Genomic DNA, 23,657 nt, shown 5'->3' with positions numbered 1-23,657 from the left:
AATTAAAAAGGTACATATGAAAAGAAACTTTTGAATAACCAAAGCCTACCTAGCCTACATGTAAGATGTTCCTTTCTGTCTTTCTATCCAGTGCACATTCTCTCTCTCTGTCTCTCTCTCTTTCTCTCTCTCTGTCTCTCTCTGTGTGTGTATGTGTGTGTGTATGCATGCACACACTTATGTGTATCTCTATTTCTTCCTGTATTTTTTTTTTGGTGCTTATCCATCTTGCACATGAATCTATATTACCTGAGTCTCTACTACCTACTAGCTCCGGGGCCCATCACCAATTGACACATTCCTTCTGCATCTCTTAGTTTATGTTTTTGAGAACAAACATGATTGTCTCAGTTCATCTTTTCAAGCTAAGCCACACAAGTCATGGGTCTCAGAAAATCCCATTTAGAAGCCATCCTAATCAAATCAGTTATGTCCGGGAGTGAGAAAGCCCTGTGTATTTCATATGAAATAGGCATTTCCCCAGAGAGGAGAATGGCTTGGCAGCTGCTCTGAAATACATCAAAGTTACCTATATTTTTCCATCAGTATTGATCCCTTACTTTTATTTCTAGCAAAGTAAGTCAGTAAAATCTATAACACACACACTCAAATGCTCTCTCTCTCTCTCTCACACACACACACACACACACACACAGATTTTATGTGTATGAGGAGATTATACATGCGTATCCTTTTGGAAATTGCTGCTTTTATATTCTAAAACATTAGAACCAACTTATTTAATGAAAATATTACTGTACTTATAAAGACTCTCATTTTGGAAACTTCAGAGAAAAAATAAAACATTTCTGGCCACTGCAGATATCCAAGACTTTATTTACTTGAGACAGCTGTAGGTAATCTCAGTCTAAGGATACGTCTCAATGCTAGAAGATCTTTAAAAGCAAGGGCATCCATAATGTGACAGAAATTATTCAGGAAAGTTGTAGGCAGGAGAGAAGTGGACAATTGGAAAAAATAAGCTTGGGAGCCAGAAATGTAAACTTATACCACAACTTGCATATAAATGTAAAAACTTATGGTATTTTCCTCAAAGTGTCATTTCTTCCATGCTTCAGTGCCACTCTGTGTGTGACATAGAATTCAGTGCACACAGCACGCTGACTCCATCATTTGAGGGCTAAACTGGGTCAATTGTCAAACACTCAACTGTTTAGTTTTCATTCTTGTATTCAATGCTCAGCTTCCATGACAGCTAAAAACATTAATTTACTCTAAAAGTGGTTGGATTGGTGATTTCCAACTAGACAAGCTCAGCCATGCAAAATATCTTTTTCATTCTTGCTTGCTATGTTTCATTGGCTGGCATGTAGACAGCAAACCTGAGCAAGGAAAACTGTGGCTTGTACCAGAGATTACAGCATTATTGCATATGTTTATCTGAAAGTCACCTGGTTATACGAGAGCTTTATTTCCACTGAATACTTATTAGTTAACCATTCTACATTTTGAATCCATAACTATGAGGCCCATTACTTCCCTGAAAATCCCTTGTGGTTTTTCAAATATTTGCTGCAGTTCCCAGTTTCCTTCAAACTACTTCTCCTACCTAATACTATACCACTCTCCCCTGCCTTTCCTTATTGAGCATCTTCTAGCTCTTTTCTCCACACTGCTTTATCCTCTGGGTCTTTGCATAAGCTGTTAACCATGCCCAGAATACTCTTCCCTTATCTTTGTCTGACTAATTTCTGATGAATCTCAAATCAACCGCGTTCTTTATATTAGGTGTCAAATTCTCAAAAGCCCTTCTCTAATCTCCCCGATTATCCATCTTTCCCTACTTTTCTGCCCATTTTCAACAGATTGTTGTAGCCATTGATCCACCTTCCATTGCAGTATCTCATTCTTTGGGAAACTGTAAGCTCCAAGAGGCCAAAAATCTGTCTCAGTTGCTCCGGTATCCCTGGCCCCTCTCACAGTTCTTGACAAATGGATGTTCAATGACTATATGTTAGAATAGTGAATTAATGAAAAAATTTTAATGTCTTCCAAATTAAGTGTTGGACTTGAAAACAGGTGGTAAACCACTTGGTAATACCAAAGCAGAGATTAAAATGGACTTACTGTTCACAGTTTCTGAAGGGTAAATGCTACATATTTCTCAGCATCACAGATTTTTCCAAGGCAAAGTTATTGTTTTTTCCTCCAGAGAGTATGATTTTATTTAACTAAAACAATGCACTTTATTGTTTTATTTATAGGAAATGCCTACTTCATATGAAATACACAGGGCTTAATCATCCCTGGACACTTATTGCCTGTAATATATAATGTTATATATTATAGGCCTAAAACACATGATATTCATTTGAAAGGATTTCTCAAGAAGTTTTAAACACCAATACTATGGAAGTTTCTCAAAGCTGATGTATTTGTTCATTCTCAAATTAATTAGGATCTTTTTCTCCTTTAGAAAACTTTTCACTTTATAGAAACCCTTGTGAGGCTTTTATTTTCTTTTCGAAGTAATGACACCCCTAGAAAAGATAAAATGCTGAGTTATTACCTTTGTTACAGAGAAAGAGAAGAACATCATGATTGAATATCTCCGGGGAGACCTGACAGCTCGGAGCCATCACTGTTACTCAGACAGAGTATACAGACCAGGGTGTCCATTTAAATCTTGGGTTTTTCTTTCCTCAGACTAATTCCAAAATCAGCAGGTCTCTGGAGAGAAGGTGAATTTTTTCTCTGAACTGTCCATCAATTTCAAGAGCTTTTGGGGGAGTTACCATATTCTTGTCTTTGGGAAATTTGTCTTATTTGTTTACTGGTACTTGGGACTTAATTTTACACTACCAAGCATTTGTTGAGTACCTACTCAATGACAGTGTCACAGACACTGATGGAGATTAGCCTGCAGGATGTTTATGAGGGAGGGCTCTAGGTCAGCACTGTGGAAGGGAGAAGAGGAAGCTGAGCTGTGATGTAGAACCAAAAGCATCTTTCTGTGTTCTAGAGGTTGAATGATCCAGCTTGTAAAAAGGTGCCCCAGGTTGGTCCAAGATGAATAGGCCTTTTCAATCCCATATTGATCACTGGATATGGTCCACGACCAAGGGCCAAAACCTTGACAAGGCAGCTCTCCACAGCTGAGATGATACCTCTAGGGGTTGACAGTGAAAGGCTGTTTGTCTCTATCTTTTAGCACCTTAGCAACATGTCTGTCATTTTAGAGAGATCTGGACAGTGTATTATAGGCCGACATTATGAGATGAGATGATAAGTGGCAATAAAATAGATGAGACATATTAATTTTGCCAAATGAGATTTTACATTAAAAACAAGAAAAGAGAACTAGTAAGATCCAAATGATAAAGAGCATTAGTCTTGAGGCCTAAGGAAAGTAGTCACTAATGATGAGTATGGCACTCAAGGAAAGCTTCTGAGAGGAGGTGCCATGAGTGGATCACTTGAGGATGAGCAGCATTTCAGACGGTTGAGACAGTGGAAAAGAGCTTTACAGGGTAAAGAGAAAGCATGATTACCAGGCATAGAGAAATGGTATTGGTAGATGAATTGTAGAAGTTTGATTATGAAGCAAAGAGAAGGATAGAGATAGTAGTGGAAAGGAAGAATGGACGGAGCAGCTGAATCCAACAGGAGAGAAGTTTGAATATTATCCTCAAGATATTAGAAAATAAAAAAGGGAAGACAGACTGAGCACAGCGACTCACGCCTGTAATCCCAGCACTTTAGGAGGCTGAGGCAGGCAGATCATGAGTTCAGGAGAACGAGACCATCCTGGCCAATATGGTGAAACCCTGTCTCTACTAAAAATATAAAAATTAGCTGGGCATGGTGGTGCATGCCTGTAGTCTCGGCTACTTGGGACGCTGAGGCAGGAGAATTGCTTGAACCAGGAAGTCAGAGGTTGCAATGAGCCGAGATCGCGCCACTGCACTCCAACCTGGTGACAGAGCGAGACTCCATCTCAAAAAAAAAAGGAAGAAAATGCTCTTGCAATCATAATTTTAAGCCATTATGACTTTAAGTGAGATACAATTTTTATCACTTGGGTAATACCTGAAAAAAGCTAGAAAAAAAGGAAGAATCTGAGAAAATTGGATCTGCATTCTCTCATGACTATTATTAGTTGAAGCTAAGTGACAGACACCCCCTTGAGAGTTGACATGCACTCCTCACTCCTCCAAAGTGTCTTATCCTCTCTATAGATATATAATGAGCCCATCCTATGAGGCTGTATTACTTCTCTCACCTCTCTATGTTGGTTCTTGCATTGATTGATGACCTTCACTCATTCTCACATTATCACTTCATGGGTAAGGAAACAAGCCCCAAATGGGATACAGGCTTCCAGGATCCTATATCTGTCTTAGCTGAATTCTAGACCACCTTGTCATCAATTTAAGTGATACTCTTCAGAAATTTCATTGTTAAAGCTAGACTATAAAGTTCCATCATGTATTAGCCATCTATTGATGTGTAAAAAATATTACCCCAAATTTAGAGGTCTAAAACAACAATAAAGGTTGAACATCTCACACAGTTGTTGTAGGTTGGGAATTTGGGAGTTGCTCAGCTGGTGGTGCTGACGAGGAGTCTCTCATGAAGTTGCACTAAAATATCGATCCTGGCTGCAGGTGTGTGAAGGCTTGGCACAGTTTGAAGAATCCCCTTCCAAGGTAGCTCATTCACATACATGGCAAGTTGGTACTGGCTTTGGCTGGAGTTTTCACTTCCTTGCCATGTGTACCTCTTCACAGGGCTTCTTGAGTGTCCTCATAGCATGGCAGGTGGCTATTCCTAAAGTGTATGATACAAAAAAGGGAAGCAAAAGCCACTTTGTCTTTTATGACCTAACCATTAAAGTCACACTCAGTCATTTCATAATGTTCTACTGTTTACACGGATCAGCCCTAAACTATGGATAACATTTAAAAATGATGCTAAATATAAATAAATTATATTTAAAATATACACACATTAAACCAATCTTTCAAAAATATGACTCACAGAGAGGACCAATACTACCATTGAATTATCATTTGCTTTGTTCTCTCAGTTAAATGTAATTTTTGCTAAACTGCTTTCTAGTAGTCAGTGAAAAAGCCCAGATTTCTTATGAATTGTATCCTATATTTAGTCAGTACTGTTCTTGATAGTGCACTAAGCATCAGTATTCATGAAAATAGTATAAAGAAAAGTATGACCTTTTATTTCAAATACCTAATCTGTGCATAGAGTTTAAAACAGTTTCTCAGTTGGAGATGGATTAGATATTTATGTTTCCCATGATTTTATAATTTTAAATATGAAAGGTGAGGGTTACCTTCATATGAGTAGCAGTAATAACGTCCCACTGCATAAAAGTTCACTACCACAAAGGTGAATCTTTGTTTACCTTTTGAAGATACTTTATAAGAGGTTATGGGTAGCATTACCAGTACAGAGAAATCCAGTTGATCAGATAGCAGCAAAACTAATGAAAAGCATCATGGAAGTGACAGCAAGATTAATTAAGTTCCTCCAGTTGTATTCACGTGTGGCTGTGCAGAGTTCCTTTGGGTAACGCTGCAGTTAAATGGTATTCATGGTGACAAATACTGCAGATTTCCAGAACTGACACTTTTGAGTCAAGGGTAAAAATCGCATCCGGTCATTTCATCCACCAAAAGGATCAGAGATGAGCCTTTAGGATTATTAGTATGTTTGAGCATAGCAAAGACGAGATTGAGAGATAATTAAAAGAATGTTGAAACTGTAATATTTTGTTTTCCCATTACACACTTCCTTTATGTATTTCAGACAATTTGACAGAGGAAGCCAAACAAATTTCCACCTACTGTATTTGACCGGAGGCACAGAATTATGCACGCTTGGAAACACTTTCAATTACTTTGTGAATTCTTGCAACATTGGGGCTCAGTTGCACTGTCTTTCTGCTCACTCTCTATAGTTGTTATCACAGTATATATAAAAATGGAATATTCATGACCTAAAGCATCCAAATTTGCTGGAGCTGCACTCAATTTATCATGAAGAATCTCTTTTTTTAAAGGCAAAATAAGAAATTCAATATAACGCTGTTTACTTCTTTCATTTTGTTTGCAAACATATTTGTGGTGGGTCTGGGTCTGGGAGGGCTGATTCTGAAGTAGCTGCCCAGGAACCATAAATGAATTTTATTTTAAGAAAAATTGGAAACCTCTGGAGTGTATAAGATCTTTCAGCCTGCTACACAAGATGTATTAACTCATGTTATTGTGTAACCAAATGTCTTTGGAGGCATATTATTATATTTCTGTCTTTGGAAATACTTTGAAGTACATTTATGTATTCATTCAGCAAACACTTCCTACACTGTCTGTCAAATAAAATTTAAACCTTTTTCCTTGAATGGGAGATCTCATCCAATATGGCATCTGTGTTTTCTTCTGCAACCTTACATTGCTTGAAGATCTTTTGAGAAACTTACTCTTTAATAATAATTTGTCCTTGGTCTCCCAGACACATCATTCACAATCCCATTCTTGTTCCTCTGTCAGCTCTTTCTGCATTACATCAGTCCGGGTCAATATTAAAGACAGGGCTTAAGTTCCACCACCTGTAGCTTCTCAGGATTGCCTGAACCCCTTCATAATATCATCTTTTACCAGACCCTTATACACATGTCCTAGAGTATTCATTTGTTAATTTATGTTACCTTTGTTTTTAGTTATATTTTTGGATATATGCTTCATTTCCTCAACTGAGATACTAAGTGCTTTGAAAAACAGGAAGGTAAGTAACTCGAACATTCAAGTTCAGGACTTGTTACAATAGCATCACCACTGTTTCTTTTTCTGCCAGTGATGATGATGGTTATAATGATTTGGCTTTCTATGAGTGAGGCACCATACTAGGTGGTCTGGGACTACCAAAGTTATGACATGGTGTCCATCTATTTTTGGTTATAATATCTATTATACATACATTTAAAGTGAGAGGCCAGTGTCTGCCTCTGCCTCATACAAAACTAGGTAAAAATATACACAACTTTCTGAAGGGCTTTGTGAAGGAAAAAATAGAAGAAAAAGAAAGAGAGGCATGAGAGAGAGAATCTGAGAACCATCAGAAAGGAAGTGTGTAACGCTTCTTATTGCAAGGGGATCAGGACTATCAATTAATCAGGGCAAATGTACAAACAAAAGCCTCTAAGAGTGTAGCTAGGGGTCTCATTAATTTCCCCTGAATCACTTTCTGCCTGAACGTTCTGGTTTTGGGCTCCCATATTAGGTTCCTCATCTGCTCCATCCACAAAATTTCTGATGTGTCTCTTGCCTGATGGTTGACTGGCCCTCTGGTTCCTAGCTGGGTTTTCTTCAGAGACTTGGGATTTCTCTCTTTAGCCTAAATACATGTAATTCTGACCATTGTCTCCTTCCACAACAAGAGTTGCTGCTTCCTAAATCATAGGCAATGTCTGATGTTAATGGCATGTTCCAATCACTAACCTCATAGGCCATGCCTATGGGATGCATTTCTGCTATGTTCTAGGATATGTTGAAACCGCCAAGGAATTAACATTTAATATTTTCCTTGACTCATAAGAGCCTTCATTCTACTGGAGGGATAGCAACAACTTAACAGATCACTGAAATGCCATCTAATAAATACTGTAATAAGGTTATACAAACAGTGTTTGGGAGCTCATTAAGGGAACACGTGAATTTGACATAAGCCTGGGGAAAATATCTTAGAAAACAAAGTATCTGAGATTCAGGCAGTGAATAAAACTTGTAAGACAAATAAAGGGGAACAGAAAAGGGCATTCTTGGTAGAATATAACTTTATATTCTCAGTAGGAACAGTAGGAAGCACCATCCAGAGGTAGAAGACTTTCAGTAGATTTATTCACTCAACATGTATTTATGGCATGTCTCCTATGTTTCAGACACCATCTGAGGCATTGGTTATAGCATGAACATGATAGACATGTCTCTGCCTTTATGTCTAGTCTGTTGTTGGAGAAAGAAGCAATAAACTGTAACCAGTGAATGAATGAGTTGAAAGATGCTTTAGGTCATTTCCTCTGTATGAGATAAAGGTGAAAGAGGTTCCAAATCCTAATGTATATGTTGAAATATAAAGAATTCTAGAATGTAAGCTCCATGTATACAGAGGTTTCTGTAATTTCATTAATATACCTTTAACGCCTAGGACAGTACTTGGCACGGGAGTGCTCAACAACTATTTTTTTTGAGTCAATAAACATTGCTATTCCACAACCACCTCCAAGGTTAAGATTTCTGGCTCTCAATGCTTGTTATTAAATGTAATAAAAAGCTCCTATTAGCCGTCTATCAAATTAGAAAGAGTCACATATATAATAAATTTAGGCCGGGTGTGGTGGCTCACACCTGTAATCCCAGCACTTTGGGAGGCCAAGGTGGTCAGATCACCTGAGGTCAGGAATTCAAGACCAGCCTGGCCAACATGGCGAAACCCTATCTGTACCAAAAATACAAAACTTAGCCTGGCATGGTGGCATGCTCCTGTAGTCCCAGCTGAAGCTGTGACTATAGTGAGGCTGAGGCACGAGAATCACTTGAACCCAGGAGGCAGAGGTTGTGGTGAGCTGAGATTGCGCCACTCCAGCCTGGGGCCTGGGTGAGAGAGTGAGACTCCATCTCAAGAAAAAAAAAAAAAAAAAAAAAAAGAGAAATTTATCATATGTCTCCAAAGTCAGTGAAATCTAGAATTTTGGAATATTATGGTATTTTTAGAATTTTTATTCTTAGCACAATGTTAGTACTTTTTTCTTGTAGGCAATTAATTTTCAATAATGATACCAGGCATTTAATTTGTATGGAAACATCAAGTAAGAATTTGGTCATAAAATTGATTTAGGAGTTTATAGCAGTGTCTACACAACTTAAAAAATTCTGATTAAAACACTACACAGATAAATTGAATTAGGTATTTGTTTCCATATGGACAGCTTATTTACTTAATTTTCAAACTGTTTTGATATTGAGTAGTGGTATACTATAGGTCAACTCAGGCTTAAAGTAGCCTTCCAGCACATGTCATTCATATATCAACACATATGCATTCAAAAATCATTATACTTTCAACAAATATTCATCACTAACTCTCCATATACTTGTGCTTTTGCTCTTAAAATGTCCTATGGCTCAGTGTTTAGTGTTAACCCTCTTCTCCTTTTTCAATCTATACTTCCTAAAAGATACTATCTGATCTCATGGATTTTATTATCATTTATAAAATCATGACTTCCAAATTTAAATATGAATCCCAAACATCTCCTTTGAGCTCCAGACCCATATAGCCAAACTACTATGAAACATTTCTACTTGGATATAATAAGAATGACAAACCAGACATGCCCCTACACTGACCACCTTCTAACCTCCCCTAAAGCAAGTTCTCTCAAAGTTTTTTCCTGAATTAGTGGAAATTCTGTCCTTCCATTTGCTCAGTCCTCAAATTGTGAATACTCTACTACTTTAAAAAAAATCTTACATTGCTTATCTAACCTACCAAAAATTCTGTGGACCCATTTTGGTACGTGTAGAGAATCTGACCACTTTTTCCACCACCACTGTTTCTTCCCTGGTCCAAGCCATGTTCTCTTTCCTGGATTACTACAAAGGCTTCCTAACTGTTCACCTTACATCTGTCCTTGCTCCCTTTAGTCAATTCTTCATACATCAGTAATAGTGAACTTGTTAAAGCATGTCAAATCATGTTGCTCCAAAGTTATATCATGTAAGTCATAATAAAAGTCAAAGTATTTCTAATAGCCTAAAAAGTTCTACTGAATTTGGCTCCATCTTACCTATTTGAAGTCAACTCTTTGTTTGTTTTTTAAGATCTACTCTACTCTAGCATATTGGCCTTGTTGTTCTTCCTGGCACTCATAAGGTGTATTCCCCATTTATCCTTTGCACTTTCTGCAGCGTTCTTCATCCAGCACCTGGAATAATGCCTGGCACATGATAGGCATTCATAAGATGTTAAATTTATTCAAAAATGTTGAATGAATCATAGATAATGAATTTGTTCATTAAACGATGGGTTTGTATGAGGTCATGGAGTTAAAAAGAAAATCCTCTTTCATTTGGGTTACATACAAGTAAAGGCAAATTCCCACACTAAGTTTAAATGCTATAGTAGGAATTAGTACAGTGTGCTATGTGAAAAAGAATACAAACAACACCTCATTTAGTCTTTTGGTGAGAAAAATGTTCTCAGAAGACATAATATTTAAACAGACACCCAAAGTTTGATTACAGATTGCTTCAGTAGAGAGAGCAGGTGAAAGGGAATGTAGTCTTCAGGTGAATTATAGCCATACTTTAGGTTTCACACAGTGAAGAGTGTGAAGGACAAAGTATTTACAAATGGAGAAGCGAATAGGGACTTGGTTGTCGAAGACCTTAACGACCTTGGTGGATAAAATATGGAAACAGTGAAGAATACTGAGCAAAGGAGTGGCATGATCATACCATTTTTAAAGATGATAATGGATCTAATATGGAGAATGAATTGGACATGGGCAAGTCTGAAATCACAAACACTGGATAAAATTTTATTGCTACAATATAGATAAAAGATAAAGGTGGACTAAACTAAAGCCAAGGGCGAGGCAATGGAAGACACAACTGAGCTATGCTAACTCATGCTGAATCTAAATCTCTGCTCCATGCAGCTATGAGAATTTGAAAGGACAAACACGCTCACAAACTGTGGCCTGCAGTACCACCTGGCATCTGTACTGAATGGAATTTAAGAACAGCTGCTGCTAAGCATGGACAAATTCAATTTGTGTGAACACTTTGCACAAAACACAACCAACCTCAAAGAACTGACTTCAGGCACATAGAAAAGTATGATGTCTTACACACAATACAGCTGTACTTAGGATGCTCGTTCATTCATTCCCTCATTCACAAATATTTATTGTATAATGACAAGTAGCAGGTACCTTTCTGAGAACTGTAGATATAGCATTGAACAGATAAAATCCCTGCCCTCACTGAGATTATATTCCAGTGAAGAGAAATCAAAAATAAACAGACGTCTAAAATAGTGTGTCAGATGATGATAGTTGCCATGGAGAAAAATAAGGGAGGAAAGGAGGTTAAGAAATGTCAGGGGAGGGACAAAGGCAGTTTAAAACTGGAAAAAAAAAGACAGTGAATTAGTACACTGATAAACCTTTGAGCAATATTTGAATGAGATGAGGAATCAAGGCAGGCAGCTACCCGGATCTTAGAACACAGAAAAAATTGTCACCCAACCATGATATTTTAATACAAAATATGTAAGTGGTTTGAAGGCATCCTTTGTTTTAATAGTGCTAGGTATAATTTTATCTGGCAAGCAGGTTGGTGCTACAGCTGACCCCAGATGAACTGACTTAATTCACCTTCAGAAGCTCCTAGGTTCTCACAGATTCTTAGAGACAGATAAAGGTCAGGGTGTGAACCAGATTCTTCCCTAGAAGCTGCTAAGTCACTCCCTTGAGATGACATATGAAAGCATCTCTCAGGCACAGCTGGCATGTTCACAATCCTCTATCTAGCCAAGATCAGCTGTGGTTTCATTTGGATATTATTATGCTTCAAAATTAAAAAAATATGTTGAAGAAATGTGTGTACTACCATGTTCATTGCAGTATTACAGGAATCAAGCAAGGTTTCCACTAGTGGATGAATGGATAACAAAGATGTTGCATATATACATAATGGAATACTATTCAACCTTTTAAAAGAAGAAGATCCTCTCATTTGTGACAATATGGATAAACCTGGAGGACATTGTTGTCTTAAGTGAAATAAGCCAGGTACATAAAAACAAATACCCAATGATTTCACTTATATGTAGAGTGTAAAAAGGTCAAACTCTATAGAAACAGGAATAAAATGGTTACCAGAGTTGCAGGGTGAGAGTATTAGGGAGATGTTGGTCAAAGTACAAAACGCAAATACACACACACACACACACACACACACACACACAACAACAACAACAACAACAACCAAAGTTGCATTTTTTAATAAATGTATACAAATAAATAAAATAGTTTTATGTAAAACAGGAAAAAGTATACAATTAAAACAAACATCACTTGTTTTCCATCCAGAGATAAACAACTTTGTATCTTAGGCTTCTGCATTCCAGATAAGCCTTAATTGCAGGGAAGAGGGGCACATATCTTTAATTTAAAAGGGCATCTTCCTTTTCTGTTTGAACAGAATTACATTGTATAGATATTACACTCAATTGTTTCTGGAATGCCATATTCTTTCAAAGGCTACATGCTGTCTTTTGGGGTATACTACCAGGCAAAGATTGGCATGTTCTATTACCAAATGCTCCCTGCTGATGTATTTGTGGCCATATAGATATATTTGTTTCTAGAACATGCAGTGACATTGTTTTATTGGGGGTGACTTTTACCTGAGCCATTATAAACAGCACATTTATTTGAAGAAGGAAACCTGTTGGAGAACTGTAATATAAATTCAACAAACAAATAGTAAGACAACTGTTTCTTACTCATCACATCATTAAGAAAGTTGCTTAACATCTCTGAGCCTCGGGTTCTTCATTTGTGACATCTGTAATATCCACCTTTCTATATCTCAATTTGTTAGTAATAAAGATGACGTGTGAAAGTGCCTTTTAACTGTAAAATGTCATGCAAATGCAAGCGTGCTATTAATGATTAAGGTAGTCCTTTAATGTTTCAAATCTCCTATTTGAAACTCAACTCTCAATGCTTGCATCTTCCAACTACAGGAACTCAAATGGACCCAAAGCACTAACATTAAACTACAGTGCCCCCTAGCACATGTAGGAGGTCAAGGCAGCTTACAGGCTTCATGAATAAGCTCTACCACAGATGGTTCTTTTGCCTGAGGGAAGAACTACTAATTGTACTTTTGGACAATTTCCATTTGTCCAAAAGGAAAAAAACATTTACGCATTTTCTTCAATACTTTCCCGTAACATTGTTTTTATTTTAATTTTTAAAAGGGAGTAAAAAAGTTAATATCCTTTACTATGTAAATTTTCCTCTGGTGGCTTTAAATTAAGAGTATTTCTAAAAGAACAGCCCTAGATTTATCTTAAGATTCACTGTGATGTTTCTGATTTATATTTGCTTACCTATTTTCACTCACCAAATTCTTTATAATCTATTGTGAGAGAGGATATTGTTCATTGCACTCTTCACAGAGATAGAATACAGTTAAGCTTTTATGCAAGATTGCACAGAAAGCTGTTATTATGAGCTTCAGCCCCCTAGTTTCTATACACATTAAATCCACCAAGAGATATAGAATCGTGTAAGGAAATGCTATAGAATATTTTAATATCAAAATGTAGAAATATTTGCTATCACAGTTTTATAAAAGCCCAGATTAAAAATATATCAATTGCATTCTTCCATAGACTACTGTTCTTTGTTTATATTTGGTTCTTAATTTCATAAATTTTTATAGAAATTTATAAGTTCAAATGTTCCAGTACGTAAATTGGTTCCCAAAGTGATGAGTCCTTAGGAAACGGAACTTGCTGTATGAGTTTATTTTTTCCATGCTGTGCATTTAAGTATTAATCAGCACAGCTTTCAGGGATTTCTTTCTAATATCCTTTTCTATGTAAGATAAGGACTGCAATTCATTATACCATTGGAGGAGCCAGAGGCTTTGCTAAGCTTTGCCTTTCTTGACCGTTCATCTCAAATTTAATGACAGCGTTGTGTGTGTGTGTGGCTATATTATATTGGTGACTGGACTTTAACTATGGCACAATGTTGGTTGCCTTTCAGGCTAATCGTCTCTCCGTTTCAGGAGGTCAAAGATCACTTCAGCCTCAGTGTGCTTTCTACCTGCCTACTAAGGGAGGCAGCAAATTTGGTCCTGGGCAACTGAGAGGTGACTTTTATCATCCGTTATTTTTCTTCACATCTTTCTATCAACATAATAGCTCAGGGAACACTCAAGAAATAAAAAATTACACTTCACCAAGTACTAGCTTTCTGGGATGTGATCACCTCTAAGTGTAAACCTCTATTACCCTAGCAGTGGTCCCTGGCGTTCCTTTTATTCCTCTTATATATAAACATCACAAAAAATAACAACAAACCCTCAAGCCCACAGCAAAGAGAATGCAAGCACGGCACCATCCCTCTTCGTACTGATATTTTAACTTGGTAGAGGAGGTTAAATTTTGGAGAGAATGGTGGCATTCATAAGAGGGGCGGGGTAAAAGTGTTGTCTAATTACACGTTAATGGCAGAACTCGCCTTAACCACGTCCCTCCTGCACAGTGGTGAATTTCTCCTGTGTGTTCCTGTGTGGATCCCGAGACCCTTCTCGCTTTAAGAGAGCCTCCCGCGCCCCTCACTCCGCCCCTTCCCAAGTCTCTGGGCTCGTCAAAGCTTCCCGAGAGCCATGGTTGGTCCAGGCAGGCAATCGGAGCACCTCATGGAGCGGCTGCTAACCCAGGGTGGGGTGGGGTGGGGTGGAGGGGTCTGTTTGTAGTACTCTCGGTCCTGATGTCACAGGCGCGGCAAGGACATCGCAAGGAGGAGTCGGATTACAGTAAGGATGGGCAGTGCAGCAGGCAGCCCGAGCGCACTCTCCAGCCTCCGGGGATCTTAGCCCTGGAAAGGCAGCCTGCAAGGCGCTCATCCAGCGGAGGAGGCACGCTCTCGGCGCTCACTGCTCTCCACGCCGGGGACATTTCCACCGAATGTAGCATGAAACGGCTCTGCTCTACGTGCCAGCCTTGGGTGAGAGCTGATGCTGAAGACACCGCGGTGGGATTCCAGCTGTCTGATTAATGAGAAACATAATGTATTTTGGTGAGTGTTCACTCTGATGATGTAATTCTGGGGGTGTCCGGCTCTTCATCAGTGCAGACAAGCCCTTAAAAAATTCTTTAAGCAGCAAGAATATATTACATTAAACCTACCTCCAGTTGGCAACTGGAGGACCAAGCCGGTGCAACCTTCAAAGCTTCCTTTGTGCCACAATTGGGGCTGTTAATTTAGCCGTGGATGAGTTTAAGTTGGAAAAGAAAAGAGACAGGGACATGTGGAGGGGGCGGGGGGTAAACTTTGCCTTGATTTGCCTGAATGAAGTTGGCTCTTTTAGCTAGGTGAAGGAGAAATAGTGCAGCGTGGGAAGTCATGAGCTAACTTAATGGAATGTGAAACAAAGTTCCTATACAATTGATGCTGTGAAAGCTTAGTCAATATGAGCATTTCATTAAGTATTTGCTGGTTTTTCTTGTTCTGAGGCGGAAAAGGAAAACATTCTCTAGTGAGCAGTGTGGTTGAGCAGCTGAGAACACTTCTCTATATCATCTCAGTGCTCTGTCTAGCTAGGAGCAGCCTAGCACAAAATGCATATTATTTGAAACCTTTAGAGGTCTCGGAGATGTCAAATATTTGTGCAGTTTAGTTTTGTGCCACGGTAGAAACCTCAGTTAGGTTTTCAGTTGAGCTGCCTGCATTTCCAGAAAGCATGTTGAGGCTTGGATCTGAGCTATCAGTTGAGCACTGGAAGTGGGCTTGGAGCTGTGCATTTGCACTCTAACACCGCAACTTACTGCTAGTACAGGAGGCAAGCCCCTTCACTAAATAAGAAGAAGTCAAAGATAAGGACTGAATATTTGTTCCTCCTCTCTGAAGTTATGCTTTCCTTCTGTAAGTCCTATCTTGCATCATCATTTAAGGGCATCTATGTGATATTAAAAGGTTTGATAGAGCAACTGGAGAGGGGCTAGGAAATGTACCCAAGATGGAAATGCTCTGATTTCTTGGTTTGCTTTAAATATTAAATCTAGCGTCTTCTTTCAGATTAAAGAGGTATTTAGATAAACTTAGGTTGGGGCACTATTAGTTTGTTGGAAATTTATTTCTGTATGTACTATTTGCTCTGTTTTGTTTCCTTTAGGCTTTGAGACATTTGAGTGTGTGTGGAAGGAATCTAAGTTCCAAAAGCTAAATGCCTTTAGTTGTCTTGACAGTTTTGATTTGCCTATAATTTGTATCATATTAGAAGAGAAGTCTTAAAATAACTGAAAATGATTTGGAAGAAAGAATTTCATTGCATCGCCAAATTTAAGCAGAATCTATAGTTAAAAACCATCTCTTTCCAGTGGGTAGTAATGGAGGTGGTAAGCTTGTTTATTGGCCACTAACAGAGTTTATCATGCATATATTTTCATAAATGGAAAAGCTTGTAAAGATAATAGGTCTTTTGGACAAAATACAATTTCAGCATCAGTAACGATACTGAAGGATGATGAAACAGATTATAATTTTAGTTTATATTTTCACCCTCTTGCAACAATTCCTTATGTGATTGTCGTGAGGAAGTAGGGCCAATTAGAATAGCAGTGGAGTCTAAAAGTACTGGTCAAAGGCCATCCATGATGTACTGGATTATTGTGTGACTATTGGAGAAATGCTCACTGGGCTAGCTCGTGTTATTAACTGTATGCTAGTTCAGCCTCTTGTAAAGCAGAGTGATTCATAGGGTAATCAGTTTCATTGTGTAATGCAAGTTTTTAATAGTACGAATTGAAATGTGATGTCCTACTTACTTTAGATGAAACTCTACTCTTTGAAAGGCAAGGCTAAAGTTGCCCTCAGTGTCTTGAACATTGTCTTACCATAATTTTGGTATAAGAAATGTTTTTCTGCTCCCAGAGGAAATCCTATGTATTCAGGAATGCTGTTTCTTTCGGGTTATGCTATGCAGCTTCTCATACAAGCTGTTAGATATCCACAACTTTGGGAGCCCACCTGTCTCTAAAAAAAAATGTGTGGTACAAGAGTGAGGGCAAAAAGAATTGAGCAGTACACTTCAGGCACGTTAAAATTCAATAGCATCCTAATGTTTGAAAATGCTGAAGACTATGTATTTATATATGTATGTATGTACGTACACACACATATGTGTACATGTGTATGTATCTTAATGTGTGTGTGTGTGTTCAAAATTGTAGCGATTTCAGGTAATTTTTCAAAACAATGCTTTCACTTTGCAAATTGGTTGGCCATTACTTTCTTCTTCATTTTTCAACTGCAAATGGTTTATCAAGTCAGGGAGAACAGGGACAAAGGGAAAGCAATGCTGCATTCTTAGGCTTTTCTGGTGACTTGTGAGAATGGGGTAGAGTTGTCACAAATCCTTTATTTGTGTCCCCAGCAGAGCGTGATGGAGAGCATGGTGATGCTATGGTACAGGTGAATTGATATGAAAGCGGGATATTTACTTCCTTTATAAATCATCTGATTTGTCAGTGTTGCCCCCCACCCCCACCCCTTCAAATATAGCTCAAGAATCACTACCTGAATAGCCTGGCTCAGCCTATCTGCTTCAATTCATTCCTCCTTCCCCTTGGGACTGGACAACTGGACCCTGCCCTTGCTTAGTTGTAGTCAGTTGTGTGTGTGTGCAAGTTGGAGGAAGATGTAATATTTTCAGATCTCAAGGACAGCTCATGTTTGGAGTGTGCTGTCTCAGACTTGCCAGAATAATAGAGCTTTCTAATGACTTAAGCCTCACTCTTATCTCCTATTGAGATTTTAGTGCAGTGTTTTCAATAATCGTTCATTTATACTTCCTGTGCTGTGATTTAAGAGTTTGCTGTTCAGTCACCGTGGACACTTTTGTTACTTATTCTATCGATCTGGGATCTTGCATTCACCATTTGGAGTTAAATATAAGGTTCACATGGGAGAAGGAAGCAGGGAAAATCTCAGTCAGCAACCTGAATGGGATTTACTGTAAAAGCAAGGGAAAATAATAAATACTTATGAATTTACCCTCCCACCCCCATCAATATTTTAGATAGTTAAAAATTACATGTGCCAAAGATGAATAGCCATTAATAATTTATCCAGAAATAAAAGCAAGGCAGCTGGGAGACTTCTCCCTAGATTAGGGAAGAGAGGCTGTGGGTGGTTGTCAGTACAATGGACTGAGCTGCCCAGTTACAGTTTGGTTAAGAGGACTGTGCTGGTATGAAGGGCAGGTTATTTGCTTGAGTGCACCCCAGCAATTGCTCAGCGCCTGGCAGAAGGTTGTAACTGTGCACTGTCTCCAGCTCTAAGCACCGTATGTTTGAATTGTCTCCCCATTCCCATCTGGCCTGACACATTTCTCCACTGCTGGATAGGTGAGTCGTTGCCAGTGGTCATTGTCAACCACACAGATTCCCCATGGTTGGCCAGAGAGATGCCATGTCTCACCCTTTGCCATCAGGAGAGAAAATGGGAGGCTGATTGTGCTGAAGAAATTCTGTGTGGCTGCATATCAGTAAGCTTTCAGTTCTGAGTCAAGCAGGTAGAGACTGTGGTAAGCTTATAGCCAAGAAGGATCTGGGGCTTGCCCCCATGAGAATACTCCTAAAAAAATGAAATGATACACTTTAAACAGAACTAAGAGGCAAATATTAGAGCTCTCCCTAAATGTTCCTATTAATGGCATATTAATTAAACCTAGAGAAAAGGGCAGGCAAAATTTAGAAAGTGTGAATGAATCATTCAAGTTCGCCTTGGTGTTAGTTGCGGATCAACTCTCTTCATTAAAATGCCTAAGGAAAATAGGAAAAACATTTGGTGGCATGCCTATAATAAAAACAAAACAAAACAAAACAAAAACCTCACTGAGGAAGCTTTTAATACAACAGCTAAAAAAAAAAAAAAAATCTAGTAGGAAAATTCTAGGACAGAACCCTATTCCCCTGCCTATAATAGACGCATATGCACTTTGTCTTAGGAAGGACTTTTGTTTTCCCCGGGATGTTTAGAACATTCTCATGTCAGCACTTACACTTTTGGTTGTAGCTGGACCATCAAGTTCACCACCAAACTAGTGTGTTAGAAAAATATTTAAATGGCAAGGTTATGAGGAAGGAAATGATCAGAAAGCAGCAGGCAGCAGAGAAAAACATTCCTCTTTTTTAGTGGTTTCAGTGGAAACATTTAACTCCTTCTAATTAGTTTGTACTGAGTGATCTGTTATGAGGAATTAGGTCCACTCGACTATTTCTAAACACTCAGCCACTATTTCTATCTTCCCGAAGCTGACAGGGGTGAGAATAATTCAGGAAGAAACTTCTATGTCTAAAGTCCCCCTTTTAAAGCGTGAAGTCCTGACCATTATGTCTTATTACAAATACCTCTAAATTACATGCAATAAATTACTACAAAACAGGGCTGGAGAATGTTAACAGGTGAATACTATCAGAAAGGGTCGTGAATAAGAACCTGAAATCTAAGATAACTTTAAAAGCCATAAAGATTTCTTCCTCAAGACTATTCTCTTTTTAATTTCATATGAAGTTCCTATTTTAAAAGCCAAATTCCAAATTTGATCAACATGCCAGTAACATGGATTCCTTATCACATCCTTAAATTTTAAGCTAGTTTTTTTAAAGGACCTCCACAGTTGTTGTAATTATATGGAAATGAGGTATGCTTATTTAAGGGATAAGTTCCAAAATTCATGAGCTAATGATGACTTGCAAAGTTACGCTTTCGTGGATGACATAATTGTTCCAAAAAACGAATGAAATATTTAAATTAGTGGTTTCTGACTTCCATTCCAGAAGATTTGGTCACAGTTGCTTTTGACTGAACACTCCGTTGATAAGACAAGATGTGTTGGTTGGTGTGTGTGTGTTTAATACTGGAATGTCAAATAGTTCCTTGTTATATATATACTTAATATTGTACTTCAGTCATAGCATTTGTGTATTCCTGGATCTTTTCACATCACTTGAAATGTAATACATTAAGTTTTGACTTAATAAGATAGATATTAAAGTATTTTTTAAGCACAGCTGGCTTTCAAGTTTAGCAACCATTATATACATTAGAGGTTTTAAAAATCAAGTCATAAGCATCATTTTCAAAGCTTTTCCTGCCTAAGAAAGCATGATGCTTGTATAAGCAGAAGCCTGTTTCTACTTTGACCTTGAGAAAGGGATGTTTCCATTTGTATTGCACTAGGAAAAACATGTCAAAAAACAACAAAGGTCATAGTCCCTGCCCTCTCTCTTTCTGTCTGTCTCTCTTTAGAGAAGCCATTACATATCATTTCCCACAAAGATTAGTTTTGCAACAGAATTTCACACATGATTGGTGGCATTAAGAGAAAATACAGCATAAGAGGTGGCTAGAAATATCAAAGCTTAAAGTGGTTGAGATCATGCTTGAACCAAATTGCTAGGATTGAAAATAGGAAGATGCTTTGCTCTGTCACAGCGTTAAAATCGTTATGAAGCAGCTGGAAGTCAGCCCTGATTGCATATGAACTCCAGGCTTACACAGCCCTTGAAATGGAAGGTATTTTCATGAAACCCTCTTGATTCCAAAACCTCAAATGCATATGAACCTGTATTAGGGCATTGGCTGGGATGTAGTGAATCTCTTTTCTTTCTTATCAATCTTTCAGTTTTTTATTTTTTTGCCCACATGTAGTATCACATTTCTGTAAGCGGAGAGGAAAAAGAAAAGTAACCTGGCCAAGGTCAGAAAGGAAATTCTCAGCAGTATCACGACTGATGCTCACAGAAAATGCTGTCTGCCCCACAGGAAGATGGGTGCTATGGGGGCAGGAATGGGGTTGGTAGGCTGAGAGTTTTTAATGGATAAATGTTGTTTAATCTATATCCTCAGCACTCTTGTTAGTGCCAGGCACTTAGAAATATGTGTTGGATGTACAAGACTGAATGGGTGTGGGAGAGCAGAGAGGAAGGGAATCCACTTCCTCCACGCATTCCCTAAGGCTGATATTCCCTATGAAAGCTAGTACTCGGGCATTGACAAGAGAAACAATCCCTTTTGCTGCTGAAACACTAGCTTTTTTTTTTTTTTCTTTTTTTTTTTAACCCAAGTCCTAGTAAGGACAAGGCCATAGAAATTAAATTTTAAATTAAATGTGATAAATTCCATAATCTTTTTTTCTGTTTCTAGTTGCTTCTTTCATAGGACTCTGCAGTGTAAAGCTGGTTTTAACTCTATAGAATATTAAGGCCAATGTACAAAAATGTCTGAAAAATACTTAAAATTATATAAGATAGCAAAATTATAGTTAATAGCAACTCACCTGATCACAATTTCAGTTTTCAGCTTTCACTTTGCTTAAGTGAATTTTCTCCAGATGTTGGCATTCCCTTGCCAGCAGGCTGGGATGGGCATAAAAGACCCTATATGCACAAGTAGCTGAAAATGTTTAGGAAGGTCTCCAGTTTTGAAGGTTGTCATTTATGATGGCAGAAGAAAATGAATATAATTTTGCCTACAATTTGCAGGGCTTTAGTAAAGTTGCTCTTCACACTTACCTTTTTTCATATTCATGCATTTTGCTGATGAGGGAAAGTGGTTGTAGCAGATTGCTCTGAGGATAAAAACGCAATAATGAATGTAAATGTACTTTAATAAACATGATCCCTTACACTTGTATAGCAATTTGTATTTTTCAAAATGTGTCAACATTTTGCTTTTTTTATCTTCAAAATGACCCATTGTGGGAAGTAGACAAAATATAATTATTCCTATTTTTAGATGAGGAATTTGAGCCTCAGATGACTGAAACAACTTTCTCAAGGTCACAAAGCTAGTGACTGTTAAGGTGTAGACTCTATGTCAATACTTCTGAGACTTACTTCAGTGCTCTTTACAATGGAGAATGGGGGTAGGGATATATTTTTATGAATGGAAGATTATTTGTAACAGTAATACTTGAAAACATTCTCCAGCCAATAGCTAGAGAAATGAGTCAAATAATTGGGATCCAATATGTGTTTGTGTTTTGACTTGACTTTGTGAAATCACAATTCATCACAGAAATCTGAACATAATTTATAATTTTATTCTGCCTTGTCTTTTTACATCAAATCATTAATAGTCAGAAAATATGAATTCTGCTTAGAAGGCATGCATGAGTGTTATGGACTGAATGTTTGTGTCCCTGTTTCCCAAATGTATAAATTGAAGCCCTAATTCCTAATATGATAGTATGGAGGTGGGGCCTGTAGGAGGTAATTAAGTTTAGATGAAGCCATTCGGGTGGAACCCTCAGGATGGGATTAGTGTCCTTATAAGAAAAGGACGATGTGAGAGCTTCCCCTTTCCACCATTTGAGGCTGTAGCAAGAACGTAACTGCTGCAAGCCAGGAAGAAAGCCTAACCAAAACCAAACCAGGCCTACGCCTTGAACCTGGACTGCCCAGCCTCCAGAACTGTGAGAAATAAATGTCAGTTGTTTAAGCCCTCCAGTCTGTGGTTTTTTGTCATGGCAGCCAGAACAGATTAAGACAGTTGGCCTCAGGCAGGAAGGATCCAGGCTTTCTCTACTGCCTCAGTTCCTCTAGTGTCTATATTTAGTGTAGATATTAAAGCTTATATTAATTATATACTGTATGTTTTTGCTGTCTCACTATTTAACTCAATGCTTATTAAAAAAGTCCAAATTATCTGTGCTATGAACTCTTTGATATTTACAGTGACCCCATCTCTACCATTTGTTCAAGATGGAATCCCAGTCTAGTCTTTGTTCCATGACTGATAAGTAGGAAAAATGGCCTACTTTACAGTTGTACCTCTTCCATTCAGTAATGCTGTGTCCTTGGGAAAGTCATCTCACATTTTTGAAGTTTTGTTTCTTTGTAAAAGGAGAATAATAATAATATAATAATGTTTCTCACGGTTCTATTTGGAGGACTAAAATATGCTGTACACATAAAAGTGCTTAGCACTGGAAAGTACATGGTAAACAGTTAAGCTTAATTCTTTATTTCTTTTTTTCCAACTCATATACAAATGTATGAAAGTTGAGAAAAGTGATTTTGCCTGTTGGGGTCAAACTAGGAACCATGCTTAGTAAATTACATAGAAATAATTTAATGTAGATAATTTGGTATATAGGTGATAGAAGAGCTGAAAAGCCACATGGGGAATGGTGAGACAATTCATAGAGTAGCAATAGCAAGGAACTGGTAGTTATAGATGGAAACACAAGAGAGACTCCTGAAGGCCAGGGCCCAGGACCTCCTGGCAGGAGCTGGAATCATAGAGGGTATCCCACATTACACTCAGAGAGAGAGGGAAAAATACCGTGCCTTCTGCCTTCTCATTGGTAGAACTGAGCCGAGGCCAACTGAGGTGGCCTGGGAAATGTATCCTGCAGGTTTTAGCCTCTACCTCTGTAGCTTAGAGGAAGAGCAAGAATAGATCTCAGGACAAATTGGCCAAAGACCTGCAGAGAGATCTTGCCCCTGATCTATAAGTAGCAATTTATATGGGAGAGTATTTCTGCAAAGCCACCTCAAGTATCAGTAAGAGTTTGGTTGGGGAAGATACACTTAAGAGGGAAAGGAAGTATGGTTCAAGAGCTTTTGGCAGCTCTTCATCAATCCTCCTGGTTCAAGTATGTACTTTGTCACTTTCTGGTAGCACGGCTTTGGACAAATTAGTGAATCTTTCTTTGCATTTAGTACTTAATACAATCAGTTGAAAAGTCTGACAGTGAAGTGTAATGAAATTTGAATACAAACTTTACAATCTCCAAAGCACTGTATAAATGGACCTTGTTATGAAGGTGTGAAAAGCCAAGTGAATTAGTAAAAGA

The 23,657-nt window shown here is 38.1% G+C and overlaps 1 protein-coding gene across 8 annotated transcripts in view; it reads left to right on the top strand.

Moving 5' to 3' along the window:
- The window catches only part of ZNF385D (zinc finger protein 385D), a 943,735-nt gene that overhangs the window by 597,598 nt on the left and 322,480 nt on the right, over nt 1-23,657 (top strand). The window contains exon 1 of one of the 8 annotated variants that reach the window (XM_004033723.4): nt 14,287-14,869. The exons of 4 other annotated variants lie outside the window; for them this stretch is intronic. In XM_004033723.4, coding sequence (XP_004033771.1) covers nt 14,848-14,869 — 22 coding nt within the window. In that variant the 5' untranslated portion in view covers nt 14,287-14,847. Of the gene's footprint in view, nt 1-14,286; nt 14,870-15,124; nt 15,716-23,657 lie in introns of those variants that run through there. 3 more of the 8 variants (XM_019024767.4, XM_055383494.2, XM_063703651.1) reach the window with 3 other exon arrangements.

Source organism: Gorilla gorilla, chromosome 2 (genome assembly GCF_029281585.2).
Source record: "Gorilla gorilla gorilla isolate KB3781 chromosome 2, NHGRI_mGorGor1-v2.1_pri, whole genome shotgun sequence".
In the NCBI taxonomy this organism is placed as follows: domain Eukaryota; kingdom Metazoa; phylum Chordata; class Mammalia; order Primates; family Hominidae; genus Gorilla; species Gorilla gorilla.
Note: the sequence above shows the minus strand (reverse complement) of the source record. Positions and strands in the feature narration are given on the sequence as shown.